Source organism: Ambystoma mexicanum, chromosome 5q, assembly GCF_040938575.1.
Source record: "Ambystoma mexicanum isolate Mex_15411 chromosome 5q, UKY_AmexF1_1, whole genome shotgun sequence".
Lineage (NCBI taxonomy): Eukaryota > Metazoa > Chordata > Amphibia > Caudata > Ambystomatidae > Ambystoma > Ambystoma mexicanum.
Genome location: NC_090933.1, coordinates 1,264,114,587 through 1,264,133,755, shown reverse-complemented (window position 1 = coordinate 1,264,133,755; position 19,169 = coordinate 1,264,114,587). Strand labels below are relative to the sequence as shown.

The 19,169-nt window shown below is 49.3% G+C and overlaps 1 protein-coding gene across 1 annotated transcript in view; it reads left to right on the top strand.

Moving 5' to 3' along the window:
* Window positions 1-17,969, top strand: part of PPP1R16A (protein phosphatase 1 regulatory subunit 16A) — a 467,867-nt gene extending 449,898 nt beyond the window's left edge. Inside the window, exons 9-10 of the mRNA XM_069621786.1 lie at window positions 1,640-1,802; window positions 16,176-17,969. Coding sequence (XP_069477887.1) covers window positions 1,640-1,802; window positions 16,176-16,652 — 640 coding nt within the window. The 3' untranslated portion in view covers window positions 16,653-17,969. The remainder of the gene's footprint in view (window positions 1-1,639; window positions 1,803-16,175) is intronic.
* Window positions 17,970-19,169: the final 1,200 nt, after the last annotated feature.

The window sequence follows — 19,169 nt, the reverse complement described above, 5'->3', positions numbered from 1 at the left end:
AATTGGCATTCGAACATTTCGTATACAACCCTTTTCAGGCGTGAAGCCGCATCATCTGCTCAGAAGAAGGGAAGCTGAGCAGCCCAAGAACAAGAGACACCAGACGTCTGCAGACGAGATACCGGTTAAGCAGAGAGGCATGGTCCAGCCTCAGGAAGCCCCGGAAAGGTACTGAGTACCAAAGCAATGTAACAGTCAGTATGAGAAAGCCAGAGTGGGCCCAGGGACCATCACCAGGCATGCGGAAGCAGCTCCCTCATGGCCTGGTAGCGAACAGGTGGCTACAGGTTCACCGGAGGGGGAGGGGGGCACTAAAGTGGCACGCAGGACATAACAGGGGATGGGGAAACCCCAACAAACAGAACGAGGGTCTGGGACCCTAAAAGTTACACAGAGGCAAGCCGACTTCCTCGTGGCAGTACTTGGCAGGAGAGTGAACCAAGTCTGCCAGATCATCGGAGCAGAGAAATACGGGTCTGGGACCTGCACCCAAATAAAGAGAGAAATACAAGTCTTCTTCCTTGTGGCTGTACTAGGCAAGCCAGCAGACCAAGTGGGCTATGCTGGTGAGACCTGGTCAAGGATCATACTTGTACATGAACTGTTGAAAGAAGGAAACCAGTGAAACAAGAATCATCAGGGGAAGGGATTCATTCCCCCTGGCAAGACAAGTACAATGTTGGGAACAAGTGTCCCAGGGGAAGGGAGTCAGTCCCCGTGCAGTGAAGTAACTGTGAACTTTCTAATACAGATTGTTATACAATTTGCAGTCCCTTGTTTGTGAAGTATTGACACCAGGGGAAGGGAGTCCTTCCCCCTGGTTAAGAACTTGCAACCAGAACTGTGCCGCCCAGTCCAGGAGAAGGGAATGACTCCTGGACTACGAACATTGACGCAACCTTCTAGTTTAGTTATAGTGCAAGCAACAGAAATCGAGATTTTCACACAGGACGGTGGACTCTTTAGTATACAAGGGCATTCTGAAAGACCGCTTTTAGTGTTTTTGTTGAGGCAGGGAAACTTCTCATAGAAATAGGAAAAGTTAGGCTTTCTCGTGGTGAATAAGTCTACAACAATCACTATACCACCTGTGCGTCAGTCTCCTGCTTCTACCCCCTTACGCCTAGTAGCTTGTAAGACGTACATGAGATAATGCTATTTAGTTGGTTGCCACATGTTTCCTTGCCCGTAAATAGACTGGGGACAGGCCAGCCTTCTTCCCATGCATGATAAGAGTAGGACATCTGAAGGCCCCACATCATCTCTGATGAAAGGCATGGAAACAGAGGTAATTGCGGGTGACCCTTGAAAAGTAGCTGAAAGTGATGGGGATGTGCGTAGGATGAAACATTAACGGTAGGTGGAGAAGGTGTGGTTGCCAACTGCGGTAGAATCTACAGCCATTGTCAATGATGGAAGGATAAACCAGGCAGAAAGCAGAGTGGAGCTGGTGGGAGGAATACGTCAGGCAAGGATTGATTCCATGTTGGAAGGGCAGAATGATGTGTATGTAGTAGACCTCCCTCATTTATTAGATGAAGCCGGAGGACTAGCCTGGTGGCAGAGGTTATTGAAGGGATCCTTTAAAGGAAAGATGTGTATGTGGTTTACTGCTACTAAATGCCTTTAATGCCCACAGGAAAGTGGTACGGCGGGTGAGTGTGACGGAACGATCCAACATGTACCGCAGAGAACATGCCAAGGAGGCCATTGTCTGGCAGCAGGCGGAGCAGCGCGACAGCGAGGCGGAGCTCGAGGATGAGGACCGACTGACGAACTCAGAGCTCCAACAGCAAATCCCTGTGAGTAGACCTTTCTTCCCTGAAACTAGCAATGTCTTGCCCCAATAGCCCATCTCTGCCTGCGATATGGCCATGGGGCCGTTTCCCTACGCTGCCTTGAAGAATGCAGTGGATGTTCCTTGAAACACTTGTGTATGGGCGCGCTATAAATAAAATATCATATCATATATATATATATATATCATTTCAAAGGCCTTTAAAAGTAATGGGATGAGCATCTACCCTAGCTGTGTCTTCTGGGGCATCTTCCACTCTGTCTCAGCCAGAGTGCCAAAGGGGATGGGCTTCCAGCACAGCTGCGATATGTTAGTTTCCTCCAGCAGTCTAATAATGCGGTGTAATAATTGAAGTTTCTGTGCCACATGAAGGTACATTACATAACATTATTTTGACTGTACTTCATTTCACTGTTTATAGCGCCCACCTATCCCGGGAGCAGCACAGTGCTTTCCCAGCCTCGCTAGCAAACCAAGCCTGGATATCTAGCTCACCCTAATAAGACTAAATGTGTCTCATCAGTCCACTGGCCAAACAACAGATGGTCCAACTATGGCTCAATGATAGGCGCCTAGAAGGATTCACTCCAAAGCGGCCCGGCTTTGCCAAATCCTTGGGCTTCATCGCTGCTAGCAGCTCATCCTTTCAGCTAAGAAAGCACGAACGGTCTGCCTACAAATCGGCACACTCTTCAAAGTCAAACCTTTCACCCTTCGCACGACAACAGTGGCGTGTCCAGGCTCATTGGATGGGTGGCGGAAGTGGAGCACTGACTTATGCAGGGGTGGCATGAAGTACGAGCTCTCTCACACACACACACATAAGGATCATAGTTTAGGATAATGGGGTGTCCAATCAGATTCCAGATGTAGCACGTGCCTCCTCAGGCCACTCCCTGGACACGCCACTGCTTTGCACAAACTCCCCTCCATGATCAAAGGACTGGTTGCATCACCTAGAAAGCCATCTCAAATGGCACAGCAGTTTACTTGGCATAAAAGCTCCACACCTCAGAACGGTCGCGCTCCTCACATAGCAAAACCATCAAGAGGCTGGAGCCGTAACTAGTCCGTAAAGAGAAAACCCGAAAACAGGCCTTCTCCTGTCATGCCCTGTGGCTCAAAATGCCGTCACCATCTCGAGTGGGACATTGCTAGGTTGTGGCAGCAGCTTCATGCATACAATGCTGGCATAGTTAGGTTGTGGCAGCAGCCATCATGCAAGCCAAATGAGAATTGCAGTAGGGTTTAGCTGATGCCACAACCTATCTATTCTAGTACCGGTCAGTGCAAATTGCTCGCATGATGGTAACAACTTCACGCAAGCAATTTACACTGCCCAATACTGCTGTGGACAGGTTGTGGATGCAGCCTCATGAAAATGGTAGAAAGTGCTCCTGTTTAGTGTGCGATTTGTGACTGACATGGCTTTTCTTTCCATGTGTTCCTCTAGAGAACCAATTGTACATTCTTTACCTAATTTTTGTCAAAAACTGTGTTTGTTATGTTTATGTTATGCTTATGTTTATTGAATTTATATAGCCAAAGCGCTTTACAATATAACAGGTACAAAGTGAAAGAAGCATGTTTACAAACATGAACAGGTCATTAGAACAAGAAGTAGAACTATTTACAGGGGGGGGGATAAGGGAAGGGAGTTATGGTGTAGGGTTTGAGGTAGGGGTGGAGGTAGGAGGGGAAGGGGAAATGATCTGGTGTCCTCATTGCCCTTAAGTAGTATTTGTTACTAATTTAAGGTCAGAGGGGAAGGAGAGAGGATGGGGGGAAAGAAGGGGGCAAGGGTAGGAGAGGAGGGGTAGGGAAGGGAAGTCAGGGGGAAGGGAAGTCAGTCACTAAAAGCTTCCCCGCCACCGATGATAGATGCTGAGTAGAAAATGCCATGCCTGCCTGGCCCCTGGACCCTCAGCGTCCCACACGCACACATAATCACATTCATCACGAGTGTGCTCGAGGCTCACATGCACACATAATCAGATTCATCACGAGTGCGCACGAGGAGCTGTGTGGGGGCAGGGGAAATGCAGGGATGGCATTTTTTACTGGGCTGTGATAGATGCCCAGTAAAAAGATTCCATGCCTACCTACTGGCCCCCACACCCCCAGTGCCTTGGACACACACATAATCACATAAATAATTGATGTGATTGTGTGTGTGGAAGGTGTTTGGTGCGGGGGGGCCGGTGTGCAGAGTGGGAGCTTCGTCAGGATCAGGTGGACCACCTATTCATCAAATGTGGCTGGTACCTATTTGTCAGATTGATCTATTCACAACGGCAGCAAACTCCAAGTGCCAGAGGTTTTCCAGCAGATTCCACCAGCCGAGGAGCCTGGGAGACACGTTTTGCTTTCCGTGGGAAGGGCTGTTCCTGTAGGCGTTCCCTCCGTTTAATTTCCTGCTGCGAGTCATCAACAAACTCAGTGTCCATGCAAGATTATACTCATCACCCCGGCGTGGCTGAGACAGATTTGGTATCTGGACCTTCTCAGCCTGTCAGCGTCGCCTCTGGTCAAGCTGCCAGTGGTTCTGGATCTTCTCACCAGAGAAGGAGGCGCAATCCTTCATCACAACCCAAGATTGCTAAACCTGATGGCTTGGCTCCTGCAGCCCTAGAGTTTGGAGGATATGATTTGCCTGCAGACTGCAGGGAGGTCCTCATCAACGCCAGGGCGTCGTCGACTTTGAAGTGCTACGGTCACAAGTGGAAGTTTTTCGCTAAGTGGTGCCGGTCTCAGAGAATTACCCCTCTGAAGGTCACAGCCCCGCAGAGACTTCCCTACTTGCTATCCTTGGCCAAGGCCGGACTGGCGCATGACTCTGACCAACGTACATCTGGTGGCGATATCCCGCTACACCAGGTCTCCAGGAAGATCTTCACTTTGGTCCCACTGACTCATCAAGGAATTTCTATGGGGAATTTTTTGATCTTTCCTGCCGGTGAAGGCCCCTGCCCCGGTGTGGGAACTCAATGTGGTTCTGAATAGGCTCATGGGGGCCCCCTTTGAGCCTATGCATCAGGCCCCTCTCAGGTTCCTCTCGTGGAAAGCGGCTTTCCTGTGGCCATCACCTCTGCCAGAAGGATAGGTGAGATCCAGGCCCTATCCTGTAAGCAACCATATCTGACTTTCCACAAATCGAGGGTGGGACTGCGTATGCTACCCTCTATCATGCAGAAAGTTCCTTTGGAATGGTACCTCAATGAGCCTTTGGTGTTACCTGTTTTATTCCCCGAAACCTTTGTCACCAGCGGAAAGGACCTTGCATTCGTTGGTCATGCCCTAAAGTTCTTCATGACATTCCCAAAGTTTTCCGAAGACCTCACAACTGTTTGTGAGCTTTGGTGCTGTGAACCCTGGGAAGGCCTTGTCCAAGGCCTTCTATTTGAAGGTGCCTTTCCGGCTGCATCATGCACTGTCAATGGTTGGCGAACCGACCGCTGCTTGACCGTCTGAGAGCCCACTCCACTAGAGCGATCGCGGCGACAACAGCGTTTCTGTCTGGTGTGTTCCTGCTGGACATCTGCAGGGCTGTGATGTGGAGGTCCACGCACACTGTCACAAGGTTCTACTGCATCAACAGGGATTCCAGGGAGGATTCCATGGTCTTCCAAGCAGTGCTACGCAACCTGTTCACTTGAGGTGAGACTGTTCATGAGGTAAGAGTTAATTGCTTCTGTTGAGCCTTGCCACCTCCTGTGGTTATGTAATGTTGTACTGCTATGTATTCGTTATTCATGAACATGTGAAACCATGCCAGACCACATGCTGGAAAAGGAACAAGTGAATTACCTGTAATTGTTGTTCGCCAGCATGGGTCTGGCATGGATTGACATGCAAACCCTCCCTTCGACCCCTCTGCGGCTCTTCTTGGTCATACTGCCACTTTACGTGCTACCAAATCTGAAGATGGCTGCCAGAGCAGGGGTTTAGGGAGAGGACCATCATTGGATGGAGGCAGTATGAACCAGAGGGCAGTGATTGGTTTAGAGGAGAAATACAGTTGTAAAGTGAAAGTGAAACTGTTTATTCTTTTACCGAGACAGGGAATATTCAGGAGCATGTGAATCCATGCCAGACCCATGCTGGAGAACAATAGTTACAGGTAAGTAACTTGTTCATTCTCCACTTTTGGATGTCAAGTGAATCTCGCGCAATATAGAAAAGTGTAATTCCTTCAAGGAACAACACTTTTCTGTTTTTGCATGCACCTCAAAATCAGGCCCACAGCCTTATAGTCTTCTTCGTGGACATCCAACCTCAAGCAGGGTATCTTAGGCCACAAAAAGAAGCCAATATTGTATGTAACTTTTGCACTTTCTGGAAGGGCGAAAGGGGCTCTAACAAGAACCTGTAAGATCTTTGGAACCAAAACAATTTTGGTGGATTATAATATGCCCCACCAAGCTAGAAATGGCGAGTTCAACAGGCTGAAATGGACCTGAATCTCTGAGGTCAACTAGTCCATGCTTAGTTGTTTGGTTACTATGAGAGATGGGGTGGACCTTTTGTCTCCGATCTATTTAATACCTGTGGGTTTCCAGGTTAGATTCAGATGTTGGCACGAAGATGGGGGAAGAAATTGTATACAGTGGTAAGGCCTCTTGTTCTTCTCCCAGTTCGTTTACAGCCTAAGACGACGTCCTGCTGCGTGATCAGGGCCATTTAAGATGATCTCCACTGAACAGGATTTTTCACATATTGGAGAACATGATCAGCATAACTCAAAATCTTAACCATATGCGGTTTAATTTCAGTGCCTTGTATGTTACCATGACTTGATGCTTGGAGGGGACAATGCAGGCTCTGCACCAGCCCAGCCGCTGTAAATCCACCCCTGTGAAGAGCAGCATGGATCGAGCCAGAAATTAAATTGGTGCTGATGAATTAGATATCGTAGCGTTTATTCATAAGTTAAGAAGGAACCACACTATGGTTTGTTTGTTGCTGATGCAGACAGTTGTACAGAGAACATGTACTCTATCAGGATTCTCTAAGGTGCACAACGTTGTGCGGAGGAAGAATAGTGCCCAGTCCCTACTATGTTGCTCCTATGGTGTGCACAAATCAAATCAAATAGCAGTTCTAAAACACATTGCACGCTGTTTGCCAATTATATCAGCAGGATAGCACTCCACACTTGGTGATCCCAGGTGCCATTATAGATGAACGTTTATGATTGTGTAGACCATTTAAAAAGGCTGCCGTGCACGCGTTGGTCGCTAAGGATTAAGTCTTTCTTTATTTGCGTGATATAATCGAGGTTGCCAGATTTATCGCAGTGGCTCTGCTTCATTCAGGCGGTTGGCGTGTCCCATTGAGCCATCAACCAGAGGGGTTGACACTGCTATGATGAGCAGTGCAGAGCAAAGCAATTATTCTGAGTTGTCCAAATGCAGGTGAGTACCAGTCCCTTTTAGAGGGTTACAATTAAGTTCAAAGTTCCCAATAGGAGTCAATGGCACTTAGTCAGTTGGCATATCCGCGGTAAGGGGAAGAGGAAAGTAAATTACAGTTCTACCCCACAGGAGCAGAGAAGACAGCAACCGACGGACTCCAGTGGACACCAGAGGAGATCCACCCGAAGAGCTCCAGTGCCAGGTCAAGACCTGCAGCATCAGGAAGAAGAGACGCAAAGCAAGATTCAGGCCAATGTTAGTGATGCAATTACCAAACTAGACGGGGCACTCTGTCCTTGACAAGAAGCACAGCATCTCCATTGAGAGAGTCACAGGAGTACTGCACAGTATTTGTGCCTATCCAAATACGCGGTAAGATATGCTGCGTTTGTACCTCACCAAGCAACTGATGGGAGCAGAACACACTTTCATACCAAGACCGTCCTGATGAAAGTGGGTAAAAGAAATATCGCCCCGCTGAAACTGGTCGACATTTGTGGTGATGGTCCCTGAATAAAAGCCACGTTCCACAGTAAACCTGACTCTTGGGGGGGGGGGGCTGAGTACACTAGACACTGCAAGCAGATCAAGCTGGTCTTTTTTAAGTATTAATGAAATTGATATATTGTTTTAAGAAGCTTGTGTTCCCAGACTATTGGCCATTAAATATAAGGAGTTGTCATAGATAGAATTCCGGGTCCCACAAACATTATAATTTTGACTCTTGATTGAGAGCGTGGGTGTGAGGCTGAAAAGAGGTGAAGTGAAGGCACAGAGTAGATGAGACAATATGGAGACATTTGTGAAGAGATCACTGGGCATCCTTTGATTTTTCCCAACCTATCCACTTTTAGATGGGCAGTGCACCAGTATCCCCTAGGGGACCTCTGGCATCTAATCAAGAGAATTGTACCATCGCCAGCCATTGGGATGTTTTTTGCACATAACTGAAACATAAAGGGTCTCTGCCCATTTTCTTGTGTGACAAAACCTTGGAGCTGGAGCAGACCCCTGTTAGCTCATATGCGACCCTCATTTGAGTGTCTACCAATGTTAGTGAATGACAAAACATGGTAAAGATGGACCTGCAGAAGCCCTTGACTATAGACCATGTAGACCACAGAGCTGAATAACTCACCAGCACAGGGTCCAGAGGTAAGTACTTGGTGATGGTTGTGGTTTGCAAAAACATGTCTCAGGAATGGTGAAACAACCTGGTGAGTATAAAATCTCCTTTTTGCAGTTCGCTTTAAAGGATCCGGTCACTGTGGAACTTAAATCCTGTGTCAGCAACGACCCAGACGGCCAAAAAGAAAAATAATACGCCTTCCTTTGAGTGGGATCCATTAGCCAGGTGTAAAATAACACTGGCGAAGATGGCTCCAGGAAGACGGAGGACTCGACCAGGTGGATCCAAATGGCTTGTTGTGCAGAAGAGGGACTGCTAACAGAAAACAGTCCCACGATGATGACAACAGTGGAGGATGGCCCAGACGAACAGCAGAGGTGGGGTAGTGGCGACCCACATCCCTTTTGGACAAAGCTGGCTTCCTAGACACATGACCAAGGGGGCAAAACGATAAGACAGCCGTAACATTGAGCGCAGTCGGTCCCAGCATGGAAATCCCATGGCAGGCGATGAGGACCATCAAGAGGAGGACAAGGACAGCCCAGGAAGGAAACCGGAGCCAAGGATATGGGACACAAGCCCAGCCAGTATGACCAAGCGTGGCCTCAAAATTGCAGCTGCTGTTTCTTGGTGAAGAATCCTCCAGAGTTCACCGGAGGAAGGGTTAGGATCTCCCCTAGATTAACGCACACACACTTATGTGCTGATCTAATCCAGCCCTCCAATCATACACAGGAGCACTCAAACAAAGGGTTGGTGGCCAGCCAATCGGATTGGTCCCCAAAAGTGCAAAACACCCAGATCCACCCACACAATATGTGGATTGGCCTGTCTCGCCCTATGCACTGGTCTAAACCACTGTAAAGGCTACATGGTTGGGTTCAGAGTGAGCCCATGTGTGCACAAGGGCCATTTTTGGCCTGCGACATGGCTTCCCAAGAGAAAGGAATGGCCCAACAACAAACTGGCCAAGTGCAGGACTTAACAAAATGCATTAGTATCCATTTGGCTGCCAATAATGTACATTGGGCTACTAATGCTGTACATGGGCTTGCCCCCCTGGTGAAGCCAAAACGAAAATACAGCTACCACCAGTAGCTCTCAAAACCAACGTATGGTGATATAATCCCTGTAGGGACAAAATAGGGTGCTTAAAAAGCATCCGTGTCTTAGGAGCCATATAGGCTACCAAAGGACCATGTACTAAAAAAAGGTTTGCGTTGGCTGGGTGGCTTCAGTAACTAAACCCCAAAAGGAGAACAATTAAAAAGTCATAAAAAAGCAATTCGAGGGGATTGTGTCCTCCGACGTATTCCATATCTATGACATGCAATCACCACAGCTGTGCTGCTTCGGAAAATCTTTGGCGTCTGCGTCCTGCGTCGATGAAGTCGATACGCTGCCCTCGAGGACCTCCTCCGACGGCCGACATCACTGGATGTTATAAGTAGGACGCACGATGCCCGTAGCCCAGTTTTTTCCGCGAACGTGTTCGCTTCGGAGATCTCGGCGCGCCTCGACTCTTTGGAGTTTCTGTTCTTTCTCGGTTCTTCGAACCTGTTCGTATTGTTTAGTATATTCTTCGTGAAGATGTCTACCTCGTCTTCTACCCCGCGTCCGGGCTTTAAGAAGTGCGGGGACTGTGGGTCCAAGATGTCGGTGACGGACTCTCACGACGCCTGCGTCTGTTGCCTCTGTGAGGCCCATGACACGGATGACTGTGTCGACTGCCAGTCGCTCACGTCCAAAGCCTTGCGGGAGCGCAAGAAGAAGCTGTCGGCAGGTAAGGTGTCCAAGCCACGGAAGTCTAGGTCTGCGAGGCGTTCGACGGACGATTCGAGGGGCGACTCTCCGCATCGTCGTCGGAAGTCCAGTGGGTCTCGGTCCCAGAGTCGGTCCCGCCACTCCTCTTCCTCTTTGAGGCACTCCCGGAAGCGCTGTCATCGGGCGCCTTCCCCGTCCTCATCCGAGGACTCCGCCCGTCGGCGGGTCGCTTATCCCACCAAGCATGCGACGCCGGAGGAATGGGCTTCCTTCGGGAAGAAAATGTTAGCGATTCTCGAATTGCAGGGCACTGGTCCATCCGTGCCTCCGAGTGGGGTCGGTCGTGATCGGTCGAGAGACACCGCTCGCACGCCTTTGGGCTCGGGTGGTCGGCACGATTCGCGGGAGAAGTCCCGCTCGGACAAGGGGAATCGTTCCAGTCATGCCCGGTCCACGTCCCTGTCCTCGACGCACTCGAGACCGTGTGCACCTGTGGTGTCTTCGAAGAAGACGTCGACGCCGAGGTCGTCGACGGACTCTTTCGAGGCCCCACGTCCGAAGAAATCGTCAATGCCATCGCCGCCCACGCTCGGGGCTCCGCCCTCGAGGCCTGTGTCGACGCGATCGATTCTGTCGGCACCGCGTTCAGCGTCAACGCCGATTCACTCGACGCCTATCGAGGCTGTTTTGACAGGGGTACCCCGGGGCTCAGTGGAACCCCCTAGAAAGGCTCCGGCCAAGGTCAAGCATGGCTTTGTTCCACATTCTGTGCCTTCTTACCGCCATCTTGAGTTTATTTCTGAGGTGGATGAGGGCTCTGATGATGGCATGGTTCCTGATACGGTGCCAGACGAGATTCTCTCGGGCATAGCCAAATTGAGGACCTGCGGCAGTCACTGTATGATGCCAGTGGGCTGGGCACCTCTCCGAAGGTGGAGTTTTGTAGGCCTGAGCATGGCACTCATGCCGACTCCTCGTACCGGCGTCTTATGTCTAGGGTCACTGAGTACTTGGGATGGTCTGCTCTCCCAGGGGATTTTCTTCAGGATGACCTCACGAATATCCTCGACCAAGGGCACCAACTGACCCGGTACTACCGTTCCATATGGGTCTACAGAGGAGGGTGGCGGCGGCTTGGACTGCTCTGGAGAGTCGCTCGGCAAGTCTTTGCCGCAAAAATACCACTCAGCCAGTAGCGACCCCTGCTACTTGACAAAGCACCCCACTCCGGAGAGTTGGTGCAGGCGGCTACGGCCCCAGCAAAGCAGGCGTCGTATCCTACCATCCCTCCTGATAGGGACGACAAGCGTTTTGACGGCTGGGCGAAGAAAGTGTTTTCTTCAGGGGGTATGGCGCTTCAAGCGGCCAACTCCGTATGTGCCTTGTCATGTTTCATGCACACTCTGTGGAGCTGTGTTTCCTTAGCGGCTGAACATATTCCCGAAGGGGATGAACGGGATGGTTTCCTTGCCATGGTTCAGGATGGCAAGGATGCCATGTGTGAGGCCGTTCAGTCGGGTTTGGACATGGCAGATTGCATCAGGCGGTCCATGGCGGCGAGCACTGTGATACCCAGGTTTGCGTGGTTGAGGAAGTCGGGGTTTGCTCCTGATGTGCAGGCCCGGCTCCACAACATGCCTTTTGACGGGGGATCTTTTTGGCAGCAAGGCTGACGAGAGCCTTGAGAGGTTGCAGACCTCCAAAGCTGCAGCAAAGTCGTTGGGCGCTGCAGTTCGCCAACCTCTGCCTTTTCGTCCTAGGGGACAGCAATGGAGGGGAGGTTCCTTTCGTTATTACTCATCCTTTGGTAAAGCGAGAGGAGCTGCCAGTCAAAAGGGCCACTGTAGGAGTGCCAGAGGTGGAAAACAAGGTACTCGGGGTGCAAAGGCCACTCGGGCTGTTGCCCCTTTGCCCTCAGGCAACGCCGCAGCCGCTTCAGCTCAGTCATGAGGCCATGTCCCATGGTTCGCCGTTTGGGGGAAGGCTGGCGCAGCATCTTGCAGAGTGGCGTGCCATTACTTCAGATGTGTGGGTTCTGGAGATCATAACCCACGGCTACTGTCTTCCTTTCCGGCGGAGGCCTCAAGACAATCCAGCAGGGAATCTCTCTTTGAAGAGTCCGGATCCGCTCCTTGCGCAGGAAATTCAATCCCTGCTGGAGAAAGGCGCCATAGAACTGGTGCCTGTAGCGGAGAGAAACAAGGGATGGTATTCCCCTTATTTTTTGATTTCCAAGAAAGACGGGGGATTTAGACCCATCATGGACTTGCGTGGTTCGAACAAACTCCTCAGGAAGGACAAGTTCAAGATGGTTACTCTCTCTCAAGTCCTCCAGGCCCTTCAACTTCAGGACTGGTTGGTGTCTCTCGACCTCAAGGACACTTATTTTCATGTGCCGATACATCCAAAGCACAAGAAGTACCTGAGGTTTGCGGTTGGCGACTTGCACTTACAGTTTCGGGTCCTGCCGTTCGGATTGACCTATGCCCCGAGGGTCTTCACCAAGCTCATGGTAGTGGAGGCAGCGCACCTCAGGAAAGGGAGGATTCACGTCTACCCCTACCTGGACGATTGGTTGATCAGGGCACGCTCTCCCGAGCAAGTCCTGGATCATCTGTCTGTCACCTGCCACTCCCTCCACAAGCTGGGCTTCTCCCTCAACTTAAATAAGTCCCATTTGACACCAACTCAGAGGCTCCAGTACATCGGAGCTGTGTGCGACACGTCCCTGGGGCAGTGTTTTCCTCCACAGGTGAGGGCTCATCACATTCAGCAGATGGTGCACAAGTTTCAGCTTGCCCAAAGTCTCCCGGCGTTCGAGTTCTTGAGATTGCTCGGCCTCATGGCATCCTGCATTCTTCTGGTGCCAGAAGCCAGGTTGCGGATGAGATCTTTGCAATGGGCACTCAAGCTCCAGTGGTCTCAGTCCTCTGGCAGGTTGTCGGACCCTGTTCAGGTGCCGTCCTCGGTCGCCCAGGACCTTCTGTGGTGGGCCGTCAAAGACAATCTGATGAAGGGGGCTCCATTTTGGCTACCCTGGCCGGAGGTGGCGATCGTGACGGACGCATCCCTCACAGGATGGGGAGCTCATGCCAACGAGTTGACAGTCAGCGGTCGTTGGTCTCCATCGGAGTCCAGACTCCATATCAATCTGTTGGAGCTGAGGGCCGTCAGGCTAGCCCTGAAGGCTTTTCTGCCAACTGTGCGAGGGAAGACTGTCCTGATCCTGACGGACAACACGGTGGCCATGCACTACCTCAACAAAAAGGGGGGGGGCAGGGTCACTTCCTCTGTGCAGGGAGGTGATGCAGCTCTGGTTCTGGGCAATCCAGCAGGAAGTTTCGATCTCGGCAGTTCATCTGGCCAGAGACGAAAACGAGATGGCGGACGCTCTGAGCAGGCAGAGCGCGATCTCTCACAAGTAGGGGTTGGCTCAGGAGATTCTTCTGGAGATCTTCGCCCTTTGGGGGACCCCTCAAGTGGATTTCTTTGCCTCCAGTGTCAACCGGAAGTGCGAGAGGTTCTGCTTGCAGGAATCTCCTCCAAAAGGAGCCTTAGGAGACACGTTCGTGGTGGAGTGGTCATTCCCACTGCTGTACGCGTTTCCTCCAGTCCCCGTCATCCCGCAAGTACTGCAGAGGTTACGGAGGTTCAGTTCCCGGATGATCCTCATTGCTCTGGCGTGGGCCCAGAGGACGTGGTACCCGGACCTTCTCGACTTGTCCATCTGCCCTCCACATCGTCTTCCCTACCGAGACAATCTGCTCTCACGGGAGGGGGGTCAGGTTCTCCCTCCAGAGGTCAGATCCCTCAACCTTCATGCTTGGCTTTTGAAAGGTTGAGGTATAAGGATTGGGACCTCCCTAAAGACGTGATGGAGGTGTTGCTCTCGGCCAGACGGCTAGCAACAAAGTCCCTGTACCGTTGCCATTGGCGTAAGTTCTGCGACTGGTGCAGGGTTAAGAATGTGGATCCTTTTGCATGTTACATTCCCATGGTTCTGTCTTTTTTGCTTTCTTTGGCCCACAGGGGCTTGCAAGTGGGTACCGTTAAAGGTTACCTGGCGGCGCTGTCCATATTTAAGCGCTCGTCTGAAGAGTGTTCCTATTTTAAAATTCCTTTAATTTCTCAGTTTCTGAAAGGGCTCACTAATGTGTTCCCTCCGTCACCTTTCCAGGTGCCCGGTTGGGATTTGAACCTTGTTCTCAAGTTTCTGATGGGTGCTCCGTTTGAGCCTTTGCATTCATGCCCTTTGAGACTTTTAACTCTTAAAACTGTATTTTTGGTTGCGATCACTTCCACTCGCAGAGTGAGTGAGTTACAGGCATTATCAGTTAAGCCACCCTTCACTGTGTTCATAAGGACAGGGTTGTCCTTAGAGTTCGTCCGTCCTTCCTTTCTTCCGAAGGTGGTGTCGTAATTTCATTTAGGCCAGAAGGTTGTTCTTCCGGCGTTTTCTCCTCCTCCACATCCTGGTAAGGAAGAGGGGAGGCTCCATAGGCTTAATCCTAGGAGAGAGTTAAGCTTTTATATTTCACGCATGTCCCGGGTCAGAGTGGACGATCAACTCTTCATTGGTTACGCTGGAAAGCATTTGGGACAAGCTGTGACGAAACAGAATTTGTCTCGCTGGATTATTCTGGCTGTTTCTGAGTGTTACCGCTTGGCGGGTAAGGACCCACCGGTCGGCTTGCGGGCCCATTCTACCAGGGGTATGGCTGCCTCTACTGCCCTAAAGAGGGGTGTTCCTATTTGGAACATCTGTGATGCAGCCACCTGGGCTTCGGTACATACTTTTGTACGTCACTACTCCCTCGATTCCATCCGTGGGCAGGATCTGGCCTTTGGCAAGGCGGTCCTTTACTCCACAATTTGATTGGGCATTCTAAATTTCTGTTTTCTAAATTCTTTTCCCACCTCCTTGCATTGGTACTGCTTTGAGAGTCTGTCATAGGTATGGAATACATCGGAGGACCCAATCCCCTCGAAGAACAAGTTACTCTCTTACCTGGTAACATTCTTTCGATGGGATGGTCCGACGACGTATTCCATATTGCTCCCTCCCTGCCTTCCCCACTACAGAATTTCTTATGCGATTGCAGCTTACGTTTCCACAAGGCTTTGTGTGTCACACTGGCAGAAGATTGGTGCCACACGTTCTGGGAAAAAACTACAACTGAGGCTACGGGTGTCGTGCGTCCTACCTACAACATCCAGTGAGGTCGGCCGTCGGAGGAGGTCCTCGAGGGCGGTGTATCGACGTCATCGACGCAGGACGCAGACGCCGAAGATCTTCCGAAGCAGCACAGCTGTGGTGATTGCATGTCATAGATATGGAATACGTCATCGGACCATCCCATCGAAAGAACATTACCAGGTAAGAGAGTAACTTGTTCTTCTGCCCCAACAGCAAGTTCTTCTCGAACACCGGTCGAGGAAGGGCAGATGGGACGATGGTTGGCCAAGCCATATGTGTTGAGTGAAATATCGATGAAATCAAGAATAAAAGTTACTTATAAGTGATAAAAATCCTTTATTTTTGCAGAATAATAGTGGCACCAATCCAGTGTTTTTTGTTTACTCTCATTGCTTCTTGTATGAGTCTCGCAAAACATGTAATGTGGTTACACTTAGTAGCCCTGAATGTTTATCATTTTTTCTATTTAAATATTTAAAAATGTTTGGTGCTTAGTAATTAAATAAAAGGTAATAAGAAATTGTGAGATGTGTCTTATCCACATATTACATGTGAATCTATTCTCAGAAATGTGCACAAATGGAATTTCTTTTTAATTTAACATGAAAAAGACTTCAAAAAAAGTAGCAGGAAGAGAATACATGTGTATTTTTCAGCCTTTCCCTTTGTTTTAAAATAAATAAATACATTAATAAAGATGTATTAACTAGTCCTAGTTAAAGTGTTCAGTGGTAACAGTGGCTTTGACCAACCAAAATGTTTTGATGCCTGCACATGATTTTGTGATGAATTCTAGGAGATCTTTGCAAGTAAATAAAAAATGTTTTAATGAGGAAAACCTCTCATGTATGGCTTTGTTTGCTCTGGTTACAGAACTCCATAGAGGACACTGCAGGACAGCACGCAGCACTGGAAGAAGGAGGGGACGTTCAGAGAGCGGAGCAGCCTGGCTCCCCGGTGGCTCAGAGGAATGGCAATGCTGGCTCTACAACTGCCCTCCCGGCAAAGCACATCTACTCCAAGAGGCTGGACCGTAGCGTCTCCTACCAGCTGGCCACACAGCAGGACTTGTCCACTGACCTTAGCAATGAGAAGTCCCACCACACTCTGGCGGACCTTAAAAAGCAGCGGGCAGCCGCCAAGCTGCAGCGGCACCACCCTGAGGAATTTCCAACCAACGAAGGGACGGATGTGCCACAGACCCCACCTGCGGAGGACAGGAGACTCTCCGATGCGGAACAGAACTCTGTATTTTACACAGCGGCCAGTGGGGAGCCGCCTCTCTTAAAGCTAGTAGCCCCCATTGAGGACATTCCTACAGAGAAGAACCGCTGCTGCAGTTTGATGTGAGAGTGGGGGAGGGTACATTCCAAACCATTAGGGCCTGTTCCCATTGGGGAGCACATATCAGTTAATAGGATGGTGCAATGCTCACATGTGCGTAGAGCGATCTGTGAGCGCCTGCTTGTATTGTGCAGCAGCACCTGTCTATGGATGCAAAGGCATGCCTGAAGGAGTGCATTTACGAGCTGGCTGTATACCTTTAGGTATCAGACCGTATAGGGTGGATAGGAAGTTGTGAATCAATTGTACATTTTTAAGCAGTGATGTCACGCCTAGACCATCTTGGATCTAGCTTCAGCGCCATTGCAGGATAGGTGGAAAAGTGAGTCTTAACTGATAAACACATACCAGTTCCCAATGCCCTTTGTGTGCCTCCAAAACCTCAGGGTACGATCATGAGCAGCAGCAGTGAATTCAACTGTGCCGTCAAGATCACATGGCTGTTGCTGGAAGACACACAATAGGACACTCGAGATCGCGGACCAAACGACTCCGAAATCCTCTGCGTAAAATAGTGGTGGTGCATAGTTAGATGTTAGATTATCCTCCCTCAGATATCCCACCCTTCTCAATTCACCCGGAAAATGAAGAAATACTTGGCATAGGGTGCAAGCGCCGAAGAGGCTTCCTGTATCTTCTCAGAAAGCAAGATATCCGCTCCACAAGAACGCAAGCATAAGGGTCAATTTCCCAACATCACTGGCTCAATTTACCCCCAGCCTGCTCCTTTACAGCTCCTTTGGCATAAGTGCCTGAAATGTGCAGAGCATATGACCTCTAGTCAAGCTACTGACACTGGTTGTCATTGGCGAGCCTACGAAGCATCGACCATCTCAACACGGGGCGTAGGGGAGATGTTCTGTGCATTGTGTTAACTCCTTTCGATCCCTCCTCCTGTTCTACGTGGTTTTATGACCTGATGAGTGGGTGGGCCACTCCCATAGCTCCTGGACAGCACCATTCATGAATCGGGCCTCTGATTGGACCGGTGCGTGTCTGAGCACAGTGGACAAGAGACCGCCTGCCTTCTTTTGAGGTCTTATTGCCTGGACCACGGCCATCTAAGGCTGCATGAACACAGTTCAGAGAAGTTTACGAGATATGGGTCCCAAGAGCACCCCTTTACTGTACTTTTTATATGAAGCACTACCATTTTTGATCACAAAATCTATATTTAAAAAAGATGTATTTAGTGTTGATATTTTAATAAGAAATCCAATTTGTCTATTTTTGGTGAAATGTGATCGGCTTTGAATTTTATCAACACTCCAGTGATGATTATTTTTTTTGCACACTTGCGTTAAAACAATGATGGTTCATGTTTCAGTGGGTCATGGTTTTATTTTTTCTGTCTCTTGACTGTTCATGTGTTGGTACATTTTATGTCAAGGCGGGGGGAAGGGTGGGGCCATTTTGGGAAGAGTAAGAAAAGGTGTGGAATGGCACACATATATCACTTTACCATCTTGTTTACCAATCCCAAGGCTCAAAATTTGGATTGAATAAGTAGGAGCAACACGCAGCTCCTGGGTATCCAGCAGTAACCAGTCACCAGAGCTACCACTGGGGAACGAGGAGCTAATACATAGCGTAACACAAATCTAACGTCAACATAAGATGCAAACATATAATTGTAGCATTATTTATGACTCCTTATGCTTTAACTGTCGTACAGATGTGTCCTAATGTTTATTTATAGATTGTCCCAAATGCAGAAAGTTAAATTCACAGAGTTTGTTCAGTATCAGTTTGCCTGGGGAGCCAAAAGTAGATCTTGGTAAATTGATTGTAAGCTAACCAGGCTTTTCTAGGCTAAAACCACCAGGAGCTAAATAGCTCCCAGCTCCCCCTGAATTTCGAACCCTGCAATCCAGTATTCGTTTATCAGTTCATATAGCATGATTATAAGGGACAGCTCCCCCCCCCATTTGCTATGGAGTACTGTCAGGAGTCTTTGGACTGTAGCAAATACATTTGATGGTAGTGGTATCCTGTAATGCTTCAGCACAGAGACTCACTCAATACAATGACATTCTCGGCTAAGCCTTTGCCATTCCTAACGGATCACTCCTAAGCTACTATTGGAAAAACCACTTGCAAAAGCTGTCGATCGACGTTGACATCCCACCTGTTCTCCACCTGTCTATAACCAAGATACTCATACCAGAATACAAGAAATTGATCAGGCTTGCAAAGAAAGTGTACTTTTCCTCCCGTATCAAGAACTCCAATAACAAGCCACAAGAATTTTGTCATTCCCTCAACCATTCTCACATACTTCAGAGTAAAGTGAGCAGCCATCCTCATTTTTGTATTGATAAAATCCAAACAATTGGGTCCAGAATTAATTGTACTGGCAATTCCCTCTTATTCCCTTGACACATTTGTTCATATTTCTTGGCCCCTCAGTTCCAATTTCATCTAAATATTTGGTTTGATGGCACTCTTGCTCCATATCTGTCCCCGCATTGGCTGCCTGTCCCGCCCTCATCTTCTCAGTCTTCTAGTTCTCCACCAAGCCTC